This window comes from Candoia aspera, chromosome 5, assembly GCF_035149785.1.
Source record: "Candoia aspera isolate rCanAsp1 chromosome 5, rCanAsp1.hap2, whole genome shotgun sequence".
In the NCBI taxonomy this organism is placed as follows: domain Eukaryota; kingdom Metazoa; phylum Chordata; class Lepidosauria; order Squamata; family Boidae; genus Candoia; species Candoia aspera.
The window spans coordinates 52,939,264-52,959,619 of record NC_086157.1 but is presented as its reverse complement, the minus strand read 5'-3'; the positions used below and the strand labels follow the sequence as shown (position 1 = coordinate 52,959,619).

General features: G+C 34.4%; 1 protein-coding gene across 4 annotated transcripts in view; it reads left to right on the top strand.

Annotated features, from left to right (window-relative positions):
- Positions 1-20,356, top strand: part of DMD (dystrophin) — an 895,878-nt gene that overhangs the window by 449,264 nt on the left and 426,258 nt on the right. For all 4 annotated transcript variants that reach the window (XR_010068066.1, XM_063305215.1, XM_063305211.1 and 1 more), the window contains 8 exons: positions 773-907; positions 4,850-4,999; positions 9,023-9,184; positions 13,299-13,409; positions 14,493-14,666; positions 14,793-14,948; positions 18,605-18,775; positions 19,917-20,096. Coding sequence is in view for 3 of the 4 variants with exons in the window: in XM_063305215.1 (XP_063161285.1) it covers positions 773-907; positions 4,850-4,999; positions 9,023-9,184; positions 13,299-13,409; positions 14,493-14,666; positions 14,793-14,948; positions 18,605-18,775; positions 19,917-20,096 (1,239 nt within the window). In the remaining variant the exon portion in view is untranslated. The remainder of the gene's footprint in view (positions 1-772; positions 908-4,849; positions 5,000-9,022; positions 9,185-13,298; positions 13,410-14,492; positions 14,667-14,792; positions 14,949-18,604; positions 18,776-19,916; positions 20,097-20,356) is intronic.

Below are 20,356 nucleotides of genomic sequence, written 5' to 3'. Positions count from 1 at the left end.
AATAACTTGTCCTTTTAGTATGAAAATTAATATACATTTGAATATATGTACAAATTGAAGCTCAGCATAAATTCAGAAATCATAATTACTTAAATTTAATTGATTGTTGTATGAATCAAAAAATTAAGAAGCTGGCAGCAGGAAAGGGTCAGGCAAAGGAGAGATTGCCTACAGAAATTGCTTGCTCCCCCTGCCTGCTGTAAGCTGTTTGCGTAGCATGCCTGCAGCTACCGGCCTGATGGCATTGTTTTGATGTGTACAAGACAATAAGCAGGTGCTCTAAGATTCAAAGGCAAAGGCAAAGGCAAAGGCAAAGATTCAAAGGCAAACAAAACTGAGTAGTTTTGAACTGAGTGAAACTGAGTAGTCTTATCTCTTTCTAGCCAGAAAGCACAGTTGCAGTCACATGATTTCCCACTTAGTGACAACTTCCTTTAGCAGCGGAGTTGCCAGTCCCAATTAGGGTTGTTAAGTGAGGAGCACTTGTAAGCAAAGCTGCCAACAACTTATACAGAGAATAGTGGGGGAGATATTAGAAAATTACCTTAATATCTCTTTTAAAAACCCTTGCAAGAATATAATTATGAGAATTTATTACTTGGCAGTCAATGTTGTTTCCTTTTTGTCATAGAGGAAATTTTGCAACATTATTTGTCCAGGTAAACTGGTGAAAAATTTAGATTCATGACTTTTGATTGTTTACAAAACTAAAATGCCTTTCAGGATTTTTTTAAAAAAAAACTTTTAATTTTTTTGTAAATTCATTTATTAGGAGGTATGGGCATGTTGGCATGAGCTGCTGTTGTATTTGGATAATGAGAACAAATGGTTGAATGAGCTAGAATCAAAACTCAAGGCAACAGAAAATGTTCAAGAGGGCACAGAAGAGGTATCAGTAGCACTAAATGTAAGTACAGATATTATTCATGTTATTTTTTATTTTTCTTATATTGATTTAATAGCTGCCCATTTCATAGTTGCAACTCTGGATGAGGAACAAAAGATAAAAACTAATACACAACAAAAATAATAATAATAATAAAAACGTAATAGTGTAACGACATAGGGAGAATCTAATTCACTTCACACAACCACAGTCATGTTAAGGAAAATATATATATATACTGATGGGCTCATCTAACCCCCATGCCTCATGCTAATCAACCTTAACATAATATGTATCAACCTTTAAAATAAATATTTTATTTTGTAAAGCAAAGCACAAAATGTTACCTGACTTGTCATGCTCACATTAAATTATGTGGAAAGCCACCTTTATTTCTGAAATAAATAATGGTGTTATCATCATTATCATCACAGAAATCATAAACAAAAGTAAAATTTGAAAATCTGGGTTCACATGGGCCAAAAGTACAATGGCAGCAATTGGAAAGATAAATATTTGAACTGCTCAACAAATTTCTTGTTTATAAGGTGACTGTGAGGCATTCTCCATTTAACAATCTATCTCTTGCATTGAGATCCACATATCACAGGTTATGTCATAAGAATAAAATAAACACAACAGTTATCTTTTTAAAAAAAAAATTGGGGGGAAGGACAGCAATGGAGTGATTTCAAAAGTGTTGCCTTATAGTACTCTGCAATTTGAAGGTGATTGATTGAATTAGCCCTTCAGATCAAATTTAACTGAATTGTTAAAATGATTGACTATATTATATTGAATTGATCACTTTTTGGTTGATTGATTTGACAGTTAAATATGACTGTATACACAATGATTTTAATTTGACTAATAGACAAAGCCATATTATCTACCAATCCAATAGGAGATCTTATGTGTGTTCATTCTTAAAACAAAGCCAAATAACTCTGTAGGATTGCCATGTTTTTGTATTCTGGAACTGATACCTTTTTCCCATAGTTTCCTCACAAATTGACACACAATATTTCCAAGGTTATAAAATTAGTGTACTACTATATATGTCATAATGCTTTAAAAGGTTTCATTAGATCTAATTTGAGTCTCTGTTTATATTCCTTTTTGCAAGCAAGGAGAGCTCCAGATTGCTTTTGCCCTAATGAGTAATGTTTTCTCAAGTTATAGCTTGAATCAAAGGTTTTTTTTTCCCCTCCCCTTGGTTTAATAAATGTGCTGATATTTGGTTCAACAGACCAACTCTCTCGGATGAAACTGATTTTCCAGATCCATTTCAATCTGGTTTCAGGCCTGGCTATGGAATAGAAACATACTAAAAAAAGACAAGGGTAGTATGATCCTGTTGGTCCTCCTGGACCTCATAGTGACTTTCAGTATTATCAGCCATGGTATTCTCCTAGACAGTGTCAGAATTAGGATGTAGAAACACTATATTATGGTGGATCCATTACTCCATGAAGAGCTGTTTCTAGAAGATGGTGCTGGGGATTGACAATTTGTTAGGTTGGAGTCCCATTTTATCTCATATGCTTTTTAACATCTATATGAAACTGCTGGGAGAGGTTATCTCGGGATGTGGGCTGAGTGGCCATCAAAATGCATCTGTGCTAGTGAGTGATGCCCTGCCTGTTCTGGAGTGGTCTACAGTAACCCTAATGGAGCAGGTTCACAGTTAGGGGGTATTCCAAATTCCATTATTATCCCTAGAGGCCCAGGTGGCCTCAGTGGCACAGAATGCCTTTCATCAGCTTTGGTTGATTTACCAACAGTGACTTATCTGGCCAGAGACAGCCTTGCAACAGTTATTCACATTTTGGTAATTTCCCAGTTGGATTATTTCAGTGTGTTATATATGGGCTGCCTTGGAAAATGGTCTGGAAAATTCAGTTAGTTTAAAATAGTGGCTGGATTGTTCCCTGGAATACAGTCATATTCTGCCTACACTTTGCCATCTACACTGGCTGCCAATCCATTTCCAGACCCAATTCACAATGCTGGTTTTCAGATTTAAAGCCCCAAACAGCTTAGGACCATATTATTTGATGGACCACCTTGTCCCATATGTACCTATCCAGATCCTAAGATCTAATGAAGCCATTCTCCAGGTCCTCTCCACGAAAGAGATATACTGTATATTTCAGATATTTATCTTAAAAAGTATATTACCTTTCTTATGATAATCTTCCACTTTAATGGTGTAAAGAGTCAGGGTGTGACCTTTACAGAAATAGATAAGTACTATTATGTAAGTACAGTAATGAGGGCTGAAACATTCCTTAAGTCCTGGGAGAATTTATAAGGGACTCAGGCAGACTCTTATTTTTATTTATTTATTTATTTATTTATTTATTATTCAAATTTCTATCACCACCCATTTCCCCCAAAAAAGGGGGATTCTGGGCAGTTTACAATAAAATTATCCTTTTAAAAACATCGACCTATAAAATTACAAAATAGCCAAAATAATAAAATAATAAATATAAATATAAAATCCAAGTGGGAGATATTACATTTGGTAGGAAGGACTCTATGCCACCATCCACGCCAGGAAGAGCTATTGCCCTTCCCACCCCAGGCGAAGTGGCAGAACCAGGTCTTCAAACCCTTCTAGAAGATTGGTGGTAAAGGGGCCTACCTCACCTCTGTGGGCAGAATGTTCCAAAGGGTGGGCACCACTTCAGAGAAGGCTCGCCTCCTGGACCCCGCCAAGTGGAACTTCCTTGTCAACAGGATCCATAGCATGCCTTCTCTGCATGACTGGGTGGGACGCGCCAATGTTATGGGGATGAGATGGTCCCTCAGGTAACCTGGCCCCATGCCATGTAGGGCTTTAAAGGTCATAACCAACACCTTGAATTGGACCCAGAAGCAAACTGGCACTCAGTGCAGCTCATGCAGCAGTGGTGTCACATGTGCTGACCTTGGGGGACTCATAACTGCCCGTGTGGTTGCATTCTGGACCAGCTGAAACTTCCAGATACTCTTCAAGGGTAGCCCCATGTAGAGTGCATTGCAATAGTCTATGTGGGAGATGACCAGGGTATGAGTGACTGTCCGGAGGGCATCCCGGTCCAGGAAAGGGTGTAACTGGCACACAACATGAAGTTGTGCAAAGGCCCTCCTGACCATGACTGCCACCTGCTCTTCGAGCAGGAGTCGTGAGTCCAGAGGGACCCCAAGTTCTGCACTGGTTCTGAATGGGGCAGTGCAACCTCATCCAGAACTAAAGATGACAACTTCCCGGATGCTGAGGAGCCATCAATCGACAGTCACTCTGTCTTACCAGGGTTTAGTTGAAGCCTGTTGTTCTCCATCCAGGCCCTCACAGCTCCCAGGGACTGAGAAAGGGCAGCCACCACATCACTTACTTCACCCGGGATGGAGATATATAACTGAATATCATCAGCATATTGATGATACCTCATCTTGTGGTGACAGATGTTCTCACCCAGTGGTTTCATGTACATGTTAAATAGGAGAGGAGAGAGTACCAGCCCTGCGGCACCCCACACAAAAGAGGTCGAGGGTCGGATCTCTCATCTCCTATCACTGATTGGGACCGGCCCTGGAGGAAGGAGATGCACAAAACCACGCTGCCCACCCCCAACTTCCTGAGTCACCCCAAAAGGATACCATGGTTGTTGTTATCGAAAGCCACTGAGAGGTCAGGAAGAGCCAGGATGGATGCACTCCCTCCATCCCGCTCCCGCCAGAGATTGTGATTCTTCCCTTATTCACTGGGGCATAAGAGGAAGCAGAGGTAAAGCACAATCAGGTTTGCAAGATTCTGTTATGTAGCCTGTCTCAATAAAGCATAGGTCTAATCTTCCTGAAGAGTTGGTTTCCTGGTTTGGTTTACCTCATAGGCCTGACAAATAGAAATGCTATATTTGTTTTTCTTTTTATCTAAATGAAATCTTTCAGCATTACCTTTTTTGGTTATTTTAGTCTCTGGAAACATTAATGCAACATCCAGAAGATAATCGCAATCAGATTCGTGAATTGGCTCAGACTTTAACAGATGGTGGAGTTTTGGATGAATTGATCAATGAGAAACTTGAAAAATTCAATATTCGGTGGGAAGAGCTACAACAGGAGGTATATTTCTTTCTTCTACTTTTTTGTTTTAAATACTATTTTTAGCATAAGTGCTGGGTGCCCCTCCATAAGGGTAACGTTTCTTGACTCACATTATATATTATTCTGTAAAGATTTTAAAGATAATACAAATAGAATGAATACAAATAAAAGAAATACAGTTTGAGATATGTGGATGATATTATATTTGCATTAATAATTATCACCTTTCTTCTGGCCTTTCAGAGAAATTTGCATGATTGCCTATTATTCTTAAATTCCAAATCTAAGGATGTTGTTGGCATCTCACACTAACTATCTTACAGTCTCTTTCTGTCTGGAGATACCAAAAGCAGCACATTAACCTCTAAATATACCAAAAATATTTTGAAGAATGAATATTTTGAACAATTGAATTTTGTCATTTTAAATCCTAAATTATTTTTGAGCTAAACAAAATGCTTATCATTCCAGCACAATTTGACAAGGTAATCCCTAAATTATGAGGAAAAATCCTTAAAAAGATCCTTTTTAAAATATACAAAATTTATCCACAATACTTTATCCGATTTTAGTCTTAACATGCTGTACAATAGCTAAATGGACTATTGCTTTTTTAACAGAGTAGTCTCAAAGACATATCACATATGCATGCAGATGTTGTTGTTAGTTGCCGTCGAATCATTTACAAGTCATGGCAACCATCTTTCTGGTATTTTTTACATTCAGCCAAGATCCATCTGACATCAGCAATGATATCTTTCATACCATGTCTTCTTCTCAATCCAACGTGGATTTCTGGTAGTTCTCTATCAATGTAAAGCTGCAAACGTTATTGAATTATTTTCAGCAAAATCTTGCTAGCATGTGAAATTAATGAAATTGTTCAATAATTTCCACATTCTGTTAGATCTCCTTTCTTTGGAATGGGTATGAATACGGATGTCTTACAGTCAGTTGGCCAGGTCGTTGTCTTCCAAACTTCTTGATATAGAAGAGTAAGTGCTTCCACTGCTGCATCTGATGGTTGAAATATTTCAGTTGGTAATCCATCAGTTCCTGGAGCTTTGTTTTTGCCTTCAGTGCAGCTTGAACTTCTTCCTTCTGTACCGATGGTTCTTGATATATTCTACCTCCTGAAATAGCTGAACATCAACTAATTCTTTTTTATACAATGATTCTGTATATTCCTTCCATTTTCTCTTAATACTACCTGCGTCATTTAGCATATTGCCCATAGAATCTTTAAGGATAGCAACTTGGGGCTTGAATTTTCTCTTCAGCTCTTTCAGCTTGAGAAATGCTGATCGTGTTCTTCCTCTTTGATTTTCTAGCTCTAGGTCTTTGCATATTTCATCATAATATTTTTCCTTATCTTTTTGAGCTGCCCTTTGAAATTTTCTATTTAGCTCTCTTACTTCATTCTTTCTTCCATTAGCTTTAGCTACTCGGCATTTAAAAGCAAGTTCCAGAGTCTCATCTGACATCCATTTGGATCTTTTCCTTCTTTCCTGCCTTTTTAATGATTTTTTATACATGCATATACTCACATTAAACCAGAAAAAAATCTTCTATACTGGCTGCAACTGCAAAATATAGACTTTTCCAAGACTTTATTTCTGCCTATAAGTAACTTTTTGCAATAAATATCACCTGCAATAAACAAAAGACTGGACAGTTGCTTAATTTTTCTCCAGTCAAGGTAGCCAGTATGACACAAATGAACAGAGTGGTCAGTAAAACATATTGTGAGGTATTGTGTTTTATGCAGTTCCATGAAAAATGGCTTAAAAATATTATAGTCATTTTGGATCATAAAACATGTTGATTTAAGGATGTTTACACATACACATTTTTTATCTCTGTTCCCCAACAGCTTTTCTATTAAAAATTCTTACACTAGAAATAAGCAAAAATTGTTACTTATATGTTTTATATTTTCCAGAATATAAAACTTTTAGCAAAACTCAGTGTTGCTAGGCTGAATAAGAAAGTTTCATAATATATATTATTATGGAAAACAAAGATTTGATATGCATTTTTGGTGCTTGGAGTATCCCAATGAATACTGATTAAGTAGGCCTATATCCATTTAAAAATTATATATAAAATGTGATACTGCAATTTGGGGTCAAATACCCTCTGAGTGCTTATACAATGTCTGAAAGTTTTGTGCTTTTAGAACAGAAAAGTCTGATATTTACAGACAGAAAAATCACAGAGTTATTTATTTATTTATTCATTTATTCATTCACTCACTCACTCACTCACTCACTCACTCACTTTTAATGGCACCCTTAAATAATATAAGTACATGTACTGATTCTCAGAGTCAAGGAAATAAACATTTCTGGAACACTCTATAGAAAATGTTTGGCCCTATTCTATAACCATACAGTTCACTGAAGCTTGATTTACAAATAATACGTACTGTTATTATTGGTACTAGAAATGTACTAATGAAAACATACCCAGCTTGTACTCACAAGCTTATACATGACAATAGTTATAACCTGATATTATAAAGTATTAAGATTCTTGGGTACCTAAAAGTTAAAAGAAGCTATGACGGTTTTATTTCAGGATTTGAATCAAAATACGACAGGGTTAGAAGTCTTAGTCCAAAGAAGGCATAGAAAGGAATACTGAGAGTTTCTATTAATTAATTCACTGGATTTTTTTCATAAAGTTTTCTTAGTGGATGAAGTCTACAGGTAGTTTCCATTATTATCTATGAATACAAAGACTAGCTAAATGCCTGGGTGAAGAACCAGATATTCACAGCCCTCTGTAAGGCTAATATGGTAGGGGTTCTCTGAATCTCAGGGAAGAAGCTATTCCAAAGGATTGCAACAGTCATGGAAAAGGTGTGTCTCTGAGGTCCCACCAGATGGTAATGTTTAAGGGAAGAGACCTGGTGCATGCCCTCCCTATCTGACCTGGTGAAAACATATTATTATCACTGAAGACCCATGTTTTTACAATACAAAAATGGCCATTTTGTGAGTAGAATGACAGTAACTAATAACTACCACAAACGTTGTGGGTTTGTTTGCTTTCCTTTTTAAAAATGATCAAAAAATCGTTTTGCCATTGCACTGGTTATGAATCCATGGCTCATAGCCAGGCCTTTATTTTACATAGCTTTGGAAACATGAGCCTAACAATTTAAACTTGTAATATCATTTGACCTTCATATATATGTGGGCTTTATATTTCATAAAAATAATGCATGTTGTTTAATTAATGAAAATATAATTTTTAAAATAAATGATAACAAGGCAGAACTTTGAAAATAAGGAAACATCTGCCACTCTCATCCTAAACTTTCATCTTAAAGAAATTAGAAATAATTGAACAAATTGCAAAAAAAAAAAAAGTAAACTAGTGAACAAATTCATTAGATTTTCAGATATTAAGCTATGAGACAAGTTTAAAGTGATATAACTGGACTTGCTCTAATGGTATTAGGAATAGTCTGATTACTGCATTCCTTAATTTTTGTAATTTTAAGTTGAACACTACTTTTTAAAAGAATTTTTATAGATAGGTTTAGTAATGAACCATGCAATGAAAAGCACATATTAAGCAACTAATTGTTCCTGTGTTTAATCCATGCTTTAAGAAACTATTTATATCTTATGTTCCAGTTGCTTTATAAACAGCATGTTTATCCCTGTCACTCACTGCAGTGGATTATCTTAAAATGGATTGTGGTGACTGTAATTCTTTTCTGCCCAAAGGAAATCTCTTGGGATAAATAATAAGATCAGGTATATTGATGGCCTCAGAATAAAAACTATCTAAGCAGAATACTGAACTTGAATTTGTAATATTCTACTCATCATAAAATTCTTCAATATCCTTTTTTTTTGTACACATTAGATTTTTCTTAGTTATTTCTTTAAAAAGTAAAATGGCTGGCAAGAAGAGAAGAAATTTATCTTACAAAAAGGTAGTTGTGTATTAATTGGAAATTCTAGTTTGTACTTTTAAACAATACTTTGAAAATAGTTATGTGTAACTCTTTCTATTATTTTCTAGGCTGTGAGGAGACAAAAGGTTCTTGAACAAAGTATCCACTCTGCTCAGGAGATTGACAAAACCCTTCAGTTAATTCAAGAGTCTCTGGTCTTCCTTGATCGACAATTAACAGGATATATTACAGACCGAATTGATGCAGCACAAGTACCTCAAGAAGCACAGGTGAGCCATATAACATGTAATTGCATTAAATAGTTTTATCTTTCTAGAAGTCAGTAAGAATTGTTTGTATTAGATTGTGCTAAATTGTTTACCTATTGATAATTACTTCTAAGGTTGTCATTGATCTAATTCTTGCATAATTGGTAGCTGGAATTTGTAAGAGACACTGCATAAAATCCAAAAGATCACATATATTTTGGAGTAAAATAATCTTTTATGTTTATTTTATCTGTCCTGATACTGATGTAACATTATTTTATCTCATAAAATTAGAAGTTTCTAAATGTTTATACTGTATAATTGAAGTGGCAAAATACTATAATTTTTTGGAGTACTCATTTTATCATGTCATGTTATTCATCATCATCATGATTTTCAGTTATTTTCTATTTACACACCAAGTGAATTCTTACTGAATTACATACAGATATTTCATTTAATTATATGGACAATTTTATGCAATTTTATGTCTTGTATAAAAAGAACATTTAATAGAATTACATTCTATTCTTTTTCTTTACACTATCTGTCAACTGCTGTTTAACATTTGAAAAACATTTCTAGCTGAAATGCTGTTTTTCAAATTTATTTTAAAAATGAAATGAATGAATTGTATTATTTATTTATTTATTTATTTATTACTACAACTTTTCTGCTACTCCATTTCTGGAGACTCTGGGCAGCTTACAATATTAACATCAGAAAATTAAAAACAGAAATCAATCAGTTATAACCAATTGATCCAATGTACCACAATATGGACTGGTATGATCTCATTTATTCCAAATTTATTTATTTATTTGTTTATCAAATTTCTCTGCCACTCATCTTGTACATAACGACTCTGGCAGCTGTAAATGTCTTTTTGATGAGCCGTATTTTTACCGCTTTCCAAAAATGTAGTAAGGACAGGTTACTCTGTATATCCAGGAATAAGCTGTTCCAAAGAAGGAGTCCAGAATTGAGAAGGCTCAAGCTTGGGTCTCTGAAGATGACATTTTTTTAGCGGTGGGACCCTTAGCAAGCTTTTTCACCCAGATCTTATTGGGAAGATTCAGCTTGGAGAAGTCTGCAAACGATATATGGTTAAATGACATGCAGTATCTAACTGGCAGCCAGTGCTGGTCCCATAATATACTTCAGTGCAGCCCTTACAGCTCACACTGTTGCATTTTGCACCAGCTGTGTCTTCTAGATAATCTCACGGGCAGTTATGTGTAGAGTAATCCAGCTGTTAAGTGATAAAGAATTACATCTCTATAAATCCATATATGGTCCAAAAGATGTAATTGTGCAAAGGCATAATGGCTATATTGTCAATCTGCTATTAGAGCAGGAACCATGACTCCAGGAGGACCCCTAAATTATGGACCAGCACTACCCATTCAGATTGAAAGATGGACTAACTCTGTTCTCAGTCAGCTTCCAAATATTCACCTGTTTTGTCTTGGTAGGATTCAGTGTAAGCCTATAACTTCCCATACAAACCCTATCAGTCTCAGTCACCAGATCAGTACTTCACCACAACTCCCACTTGGAACAGGGCAAAGATATATAGCTAGGTATCATCAACATATTGATGATATCTCACCAGTATTGGTGGGTGACCTTTCTAGTAGCTTTATGTAGATGTTAAATGGAAGAATTAGAAGAACAGACAAACAAATCAATTAGTTAATCAGTTATAATCTGATTAAAATTTTATTTGATATAAAACCTACAGTATATCAACATCTTGTATAGTTACATACAAAATTCATATACAAATATAATTTGTATATTGGTGTTGTAACCAATTGTACAGTATATTGGTGTTATGTTACAAGTATAATTAGTTGGTGTTGTAACCATTTCAGGTGATGATGTTCTCTTGGTGCCAGTGTTTAGTCATTTTGTGAAAGTTTACAAATCCCATTAATGTCAATGTCCATAGTCAGGGTAAATTTAGTTTCTGTTTTGTTTTTGTTTTTAGTGTTAGGGTTTTATTATTTATTACTTCTCATCCAACTGATAAATTATATGGAACCCAGGCATACTAATAGCATTTCATCCTTTAATATTATGTTAAACATGGTTTCCCTTTCATGAAGAAACATAATAAACCAATAGAAAACTGGAAATGAGCTCATATATCACAGAAACAGAACTTGAATTATGGTTTTTTAAATACTTCGAAGGGATGATTACAGATACTATTATTTGAATTTCTAGATATCCTTCCAAAAAGTAGTGTGCTGATAATATATTAGGAACACAATCTCTTCAAATTCCAAGCCAGGATGGCCAGTAGCTGCAAATGCTGGGTGGGAATTCAGGGAGCTGTAGTCCTTTCACATTGGGGAAGAGAGTATAGAGAATGAAGAAGAATGCTTAAATAATGTGATTTTAACTTGACATGACAAACATTAAGATAGCATTTGTTATTTCAAGTGTGGAAATTGTGTTGTCAGGTATTCACAGGCATTCAAGTATTTCAATGAGTCTGGTCCTATGTTTTATAGGGCTTTGTAGGCCATAAACCAGAAATTTGCCTGGAGCAGTGACGGAGGTTGAACCATAGGGTTAGATGCTTTTCATAACAGCCCTTATACTAGTTTGGATGTAGCATTCCTGAGTAGTTGAAATTTCCAAACACTCGATCCTACAAATGAATCCCATATAACATATTATATGCAATACCATTCCCTTTGGATTGAGTATCAATTTGTTTTCATTCGACAATCCATGTCAATTAGCAAATACTCTTATAGGACTTAAACACCTTATTTGTTTGGAAGACTTAAGTGACTGGTAGAAAAATATTGTATGTGTTCCAGTCACCTCAATATCTAAAGTAATAAACTTGTATCTCCAAGTAATGCAGAACTTGAATTAAATAAGTTTATGGAAGAAAAGAGACCAAATATATCTATAAAAAGAAAAAGAAAACAAAAACAAAAAATAGTTCATATAGATGCACTGCTCTTTCTGACAAAATGCTCACCATTATTTCCATCAATATGGAAGAATTACAGTTCAGTGGTAGGCCTTGAGCTGTACATGTTGCAGGCCTCCCTCTAGTTAATCTGAAACCTGATGACTGGCTGCTAAGGTAACAATACCGAACAAGTTGTACCAATAATCTACATTAATATAAGTCAGTTTCCCCTGATCCCATTCTAGTACAGGAACCTTTTCCTCTGACAAATCATGTAAAAATTTCAAATTTATGACAAAGGTCATATTAAAAGAAATTAAGGATGCTGTTCTGTGTTTCAGTGTGACAGTCAAAATAAATATATATGAGATAATGCTTGTTTTACCTTTGCAAATAGGGAATGCAGAAAGGCTTAATTAAATACGGTGTAGATAAAATTTTATGACAAATTCCGTGTTCCTATTTTGTAAGTTTCTGATATTTCTCTTCATGACAAAGAACGTTGCCAAATATGTCTTAGTACCAGCTTTCCTCTAGTAATTATTTAGCACTAGTTATTCCCATTCAAACTTTCTGCACTTAAATTGTTTGAATTGGTCTAAACTGCATTATGTAAATATGCAAGATATGAATTGTTTCCCATGGGTCAGTACTGTACATGTTTTGAAAAAAAGTGATTTCTGTATTTTGGTCATACTTTCTATGTAACCCAACTGTAATCTCTTCTATTCATGCTATGGTATTTCATTATGTATTTATAGCATTTATATGGCTACACCACACAAACAATGCAACTCTGGGTAGGGTACAATAAGTTAACACTAGAATAAAGTTTTATTTTGAAAACACATGTCACACAATTTTGTGCCCACTTAAATCTCAAATTTATCATTATCATACAGTTCTATCCATACTGTACAAATGTCCATTTGCACAGTGAAAATGTGCATCATATTTGGTCTAGAGCATCAGCCAAATTCTAAAGCAAAGTTTTGAGGTATACAAGTGAATATAAATAGAGTGGAAATCCATTCTGTCAACAATACACTGTACATTCTATTACTGAACTGATACCACTAGAATTTAACTTTAATAATCTTAAATTATTTATTCCAGAGTCAGTGTGTAAATTCAGATATATTAATCTTGTAAAAATAATATAATTTGATTCAAACATGTCTTCTCTGCCCCCAACAGAAAATTCAATCAGAGTTGACAAGCCATGAGATTAGTTTGGATGAAATGAAGAAACGTAACCGGGGTAAAGATTCTGCCAAAAGGATATTCTTCCAAATTGATACTGCACAGGTTTGTGAACTTAATTTGCTTTTGTAGTAGTTTAAACCTACTGTATCTTCGAATATTTAAAACAAAGTTTAATTATGTTTTAACCATGCCAGTAGCTGCAATAGGCACTAAGGTTGTGCAAAGCTTTTGATCTGATTCAAAAAGATGCTTTGCAGCACATAGAACTACAAACAGATTCTTGTTTATTCTAAATTAATGTACAGTATACTTTAGACTTTATTATGGATAATGACCACTCCATAAAATACATGCCATTTATAAAACTAATATTAATTGATTAATTGAGCATGTCAATCAAACTGCAGCATGTCAAATGTGTGTATGTATGTATGTATGTATAAAAATTACATGGCAAAATTTCACCACACTTAAAGAAATAGAATCACTTGAATCCAAAAGAAAGACTTGCAAATAAAACTGATCAAATGGATGGGAAATTTGGTTTTATGTAGAGTTAACAGCTCATGGCAGGTAGCAACATTAAATGAACAATATAATATGACATAGTTTATATGTTTAGAATTTCCAAAGTCTGTAGCTGTCAGTAAAATTTTGCTTTTAAATTACATTTTGGAGAAGATGAGATAATCCTTTTCCCTTTACATTAATATATTTTGTACTGGCCACCACAGACTGATTGAATATATCTGAAGAATAATAATTCTTAAGGAAATCTACGTATTAATATCGTTCCTAAATTAAATGCATACAATTAACTGCTGTTTCCATGCAGATAATAAATTCTAAACATGAGGTCACAGCTATTTGATTATTTGCATGGAATGATATATTGTATCAAAATCTGAGAAAAAAAGTAATATAAATTAACTTGTAGAAGAAAGGGCACTGTACAGTGGTCTTCAGTCTAATATTTCTCTGTCATATAGTCTATTGATTTTGGCTATCAGTCATATTTTATTTCTTTAAAATATGTTTAGGTCAAATTTTGACCTAAAGAATAGAGATCCAAGATATAATACTGTGGCCTACTTTAAGGGTCTAAGGAAAGTTATGAGCCTGTTGAATTGGATTTATTACTGAACTTAAAATTTTGCACTCATATTTTTCCTTTCTTATTTTCAGAAAAAATTACAAGATGTCTTTATGAAATTTCGCTTGTTCCAAAAGCCAGCCAATTTTGAGCAGCGATTACAAGAAAGTAAAAGGGTTTTAGATGAAGTAAAATTGCAAGTGCCAAAGTTGGGATGGAGAAGTGTTGAGCAGGAAGCAATGCAGTCACAGCTGGATGACTGTATGGTGAGTATTTCAAAAGAAGTAATCTTTTACAATGTCATGTATTTTATTACTGTTCAGGCAAATTGCAAATATAAGTGACATTTTGTTTAAATAAAAATATGGTTTCTCTTTTCCTATGTTCATTAGAAATTATACAAAACTCTTAGTGAAGTAAAATCTGAAGTGGAAACAGTAATAAAAACTGGGCGTCAGATTGTACAGAAGCAACAAACAGAAAATCCCAAAGAACTAGATGAAAGACTGACAGCTTTGAAATTACAGTATAATGATTTGGGTGCCAAGGTATGCTTTCCAGCTTATTTCCTGCTACTTATGTAAAACATAACTACATTTTGTATTTTTTTTAAATTAAGAAATACATCCTTTTTATTACAGAATATTTAAAGTAGACAAGTAATGCATGTAATTTAAATAAATGTATTTCATGCCCTTGAAAGAACCAATTACTGCATTTTTATTTCTGCCCTGATCTCTTATTCATATGTACTTGGACACTAATTTTCTGCTTGCTACCATGATATTTATGTTAAGTAGGACAGAAAATATACATATATACATACATACTAAAGTAAGGATAGACCTAATGTGCATTCTCATTCTCACAGAAGTTCTTGCCCTTGATGCTTATATATAAGTATCAATCAAACATCATGTAGACATAATTACTATAATGTCATACAATTTCAATTACTTTGTAGTATAATTTTTATATAGTATGAGCTGGATTATTAGTTATTTTAGATTTATAACAGTTATAATGTTTAGGTGCTTTTTATAAAAGAAAAAACAAAATTCAGGTTTATGCTTTGAAATCTAAGTAAGGCAAATCAAGTCTTAAGGAATATCTGGAGATAATTAATGAATATATGGCAGCAAATAAAAAACATGAATTGTGAAAACAGGTAATAAAATAATTAGTTAAATGAAGAGAAAACTATTGTTTGAATGTACAAAGTAGCTTGGCATGAGACAAAATTAGATATGGGAATAGGAGCAAGAGATACTGATTAAAATGTAATAAAATTCAAGAAGAAAATTTCGTGGAGTAAAGTTTATCAAAACAATTGGCAGAAAATGTTAGGTAAGTTGAAAACGTTTGAGAGACAATGTAAAAATCCAGAAAATGTTTTAGAAAAATCTAAAAATGTTTTAGAATGTAATATCAGTTCAAGAGGTCATTACTGGACAAGTCTTGGTTTTATCAAAAAAGAGATGCTACCCAGATAACACTACATTTGTGTGGACTTTGGAGAGAAACATGTAAGAATCATAAATAATGTCAACCTAATAATGGGGCATGAAAACAATTACCTAGCAAACTAGAAAGTCAAAAGAAGATGAGAAAGAATGGGATACATAGAAACAGAAGAATTTTCTTATTAAAATAATGTGTTAATGATTTTAAAGTAATCTGAGATAAAATAATGGTGAAGCTGAAGAAGCACACTGATGTAGATTTTTTTTTAACATCTTCCCAAAAACTAGTCAGAAAAATCACTTAATTCATATATATCATCATAGTGGGAAATCTTATTTAACTACCAACATGATGTTAGACTTTATCCAATCTGAGCTTAAATTAAAAGGCATAGGGCACATAAACATATAGCTGTAATAGTACATAGATTTATTTTAAACTACTGTGTGATGATAACAGAACTGGTAGTATTGGTAGATGGTAAATATAGCAACTACATAAGAAGATAAAGGCCTTAAGATGGCAGTATTTTCTGTATTTTTTTTATAATACTGAAATTACAATGACATCAACACAATGGCTTTAGCCCATATTTAGCTATGATTAAAATTAGCTTGAGAGCCAGTTTGGTATAGTGGTTCAGGTACCAGGCTAGAAACCGGGAGACCATGAGCCTTAGGTATGAAGCCAGTTGGGTGATTTTCGGCCAGATATTCTCTTTCAGCCCTAGGAAGAAGGAAATGGCAAATCATTTCTGAAATCTTGCCAAGAAAACTGCAGGGACTACTCCAGGCACTTGTCAGGTGTCAGTAACTTGGAGACACACACAAACACACACAAAAACACTTACCAGTATATGGAGCAGAAGTATGTAAACTCAAACATTTATTTATTATTATTAACATAAACTGATCATCCAAATACTGAATGCTCTTAAAAGATACAATTATTGAAAGTAGTCTTCCTAACATGAAAACCGCATACTTACCTACATATACATACACACATACATACCTACCTACATATACATATCCTATATAATTTGAATATGGCAGTGAATTAATATTTAATTAAATATTTAAACTTACATCACAATAATCAGATGCATTTGGTTATTTATCTGCTGAAAAGTGATATCTATATATCATTTATATATATTTTTGCATAATCAATATTTACATATGGAAAAGACATAGCAATAGGTTCTGCTGTCCAAAATATAGTAAAGAGCTTTTATATAAACTACATTTGGAATAATAAAGTTAAATAATACACACATATATATCATTAGACTGTCCAATCATAGGCTGAAATTTGTTTATATAATAACAGCAAGCATGTCAAAGCAACAATAGTTTTACTAATGCTAGTAGTAATAATACTATCTCTATCTATCTATCTATCCTATACCTATCTCACCTGTAATATACAGTGACTATTGCAATAGTTTGTGTGTGTGTGTGTGCATTAGACACGTATGTGTGTGTAAAGAGAGAATTCTTTTGGCTCTGTCTCTTGCATCTGTCAAATTATTACTGTGAGTTGTCCAAAATAAATCTAAATGAATTGTATACATATTAAAATGGTATCCAAAATGAGAAAGTCCAAAATAATTTTTATTACAAGCAAATAATTGTACTAAATTACATATGAGACAATATTATGCAATAAAGTATTGCACTAGAGCCACTGATTTCCAGGTTCAAGCTCACTTTCAGTTATCACTGGGTGATTTTTGGTTGGTCATTATTTCCCAACCCCTCCATCCCAAAACAAGATTGGGAAACCCTTGGAGTCAGAGTAATATGTTCATCACCTTTAACTTCTGATTATAATTTTAATAAATAACAAGAAAACATGCAAATGTGAGTAGATCAATAGGTACCGCTTCGGCGGGAAGGTAACGGCATTCCGAGTCGTCATGCTGGCCACATGACCCGGAAGTGTCTATGACAACGCCGGCTCCAAGGCTTAGAAACAGAGATGAGCACCGCCCCCTAGAGTCGGATTCGACTGGACTTTACATCAAGGGAAACCTTTACCTTTACTTAACATCTTTTTCAGTAGTTGCTTCAAATTATCTTAGAAAAGACAACAGTGGTTATTAAATCTTTTAATGCCATTGCTTTGTGATGTGAGGTTTTTAATCTCTGAATGAGAGGAAAGTTCTGTATATGAAGTTGTGTGACCAGAATCTCTCTTGTGTGATCGGAAGGGGATTCAACCTACTGTTGTATAATGCAATGTGTTTTCAGGTTAAGCTAAAAGAAAACCACAGGGTACTATGCCACTGAAATAGAAAGTAGATGGTAAATGATTTGGCCATGTTCATTATACAGTATTTTGAGTTGAATTTTCTCTTCAGTATTGGTTTATCTTAATTAAAGCTGCAGCAATAAGATAATAGGTTGCATATTCCAAGGCATATAAAATTGACAGCAGTATGGATATGTGTTAAAATATGTAAAGAACACAAACTTAGGAAATACTTCAACAAAAGGTGTTTTATATTCTATGTTCCTGGAAGCACACAGATCCCAGATAAATAAAATATGGAGTTCTTAATGAACAAGACTAATGTTCCAAGATGTATAGTTCTAAAACAATAGTAACAAGTTGGTTGTGAAATGGAAACAGGGAAAAAAATTTACAGCCAGGCATGTCAGCATGAGTAATGCTAGCAGTTTGGGTGGTAGACATTTGTGGATTGGGTTCTTAAATTTTCCTCCTTTTACCACAGGTAACAGAAAAAAAGCAAGAACTAGAGAAATGTCTGAAATTATCTCGGAAACTCAGAAAGGAAATGAATGCTCTGACAGAATGGCTGGCCATGATAGATTCAGAACTGACAAAGAGATCAGCAGTAGAAGGAGTGCCTATCAATTTAGATGCTGAACTCGCCTGGAGCAAGGTAAAAAAAAAATGTCTTAACTTTAAACTCCCATATTTTTTTCCCTGCAGTTATCACACTTTCTCAACAACATTTTTCCTTCAGCATTGTAAGCAGCATATTATTTGAGCCATAAATAGCTCTGCATTTTCTTTTATTATCACAAGACTTTAATTTTTGGTGCTATGTACTGAAACAATTTTAAAAAAAGATCTCAAAACTTTAAACTATTTATCATGATGGGTTTCATGTATTGTATTGTTTAGTGAGATACTGCTCTGGGTGAGCAAAGCAATTTCATAACAAAAATAATTTGACATATTCGAGTTTTGAAACTGTCATTCAATCATACCCTTATTTTCATTTTTTTTTAAAAATTAAATGAAGAACATCGTATGATCTTTTGGTTTTGTTTGTTTTAAATCATAATTTTTAATTTGTTCAAAACTTTCCCTTATAAATACAAATTCTATATGAAGTTATCCCCAGTACAGGTAGCCCTCAGGTTACAACAATTGGGATCAGAATATCTGTCACTAAGCAATGCGGTTGTAAAGCCCAATGTCATGTGACCACTTCATTTAGCAACAGCAATCCTGGCAGTCCCAGTTATTCTCACCCCAGGAATTTGCAGATCATTAAGCAGGAAGAGGTGGAAGTCCCAGGCAAAGAGCACGGGGGGGGGGGGGGGGTACACAGATGCCATAAGGGTGCCATGGGTGGGCACTACAGAACATGGGTTGGCAGCTGCAGGATGCTGTGTTGCATGCTAAGTGGAAGCAGGCAGGTGGTGCTATGGAGTACAAGATCCCTAGAGTCTCATACTCAGTAGTGGGGCTCCTTGGGGAAAAAAAGCAGCAAGAGTTACTTACAGGAGCAACTTGTGACCTTCTCTGCCAGCTTCTCCGTTGACTTTGCTTCTGGGAAGCTGGCAGAGAAGGCAGCTTGATTAGATGTAGATGTATCATTAGCTGCTTGATTAGATGTAGCACTTTAGGGTTACTATTATATTCAAGATCAACCCAGATTTACTTCTCTTTCAATTCATTGTAATACACGACGTGGTCCAGTTGTCCCAGTTCCAGAGTGGCAATACTGTTACGCATAATGCAAATTCCAGCGTTTTCTCTACTGTGAGTTATTCCACGTGTGCTTTCCATAGGCAGCCCAGTTGGAGATTGAAAAACGGCAGCATCAGCTGAAGATTATCACTGATTTGGGAGAGGGACTGAAGATGGTGCTTAAAGGGAAAGAAGGATTAGTGAATGATAAACTCAGCCTCCTCAGTAGTAACTGGATTGCAGTAACTTCACGAGCTGAGGAATGGCTTAATCTGCTGCTGGTAAGAGTTACCTATTACTATGTCTTCTCTACATCCATGATCACAGAGAAGGAGCAACACCTTTTTAGTTTTTTCGACAGAGTGCCCTGGTGATTTATGTGTTTGTAATGTTATTTTATATAATATAGACTAGTCTTCCATGCTTATGTTGAAAACTAGCCAAAACTGTGTGTTTGTTTAAATTATTTATATGGCTGCCCATCTCACAACAACTAGGAAGTATGCATGAAGTAAAACTCATCCACAGCATACACCACAGC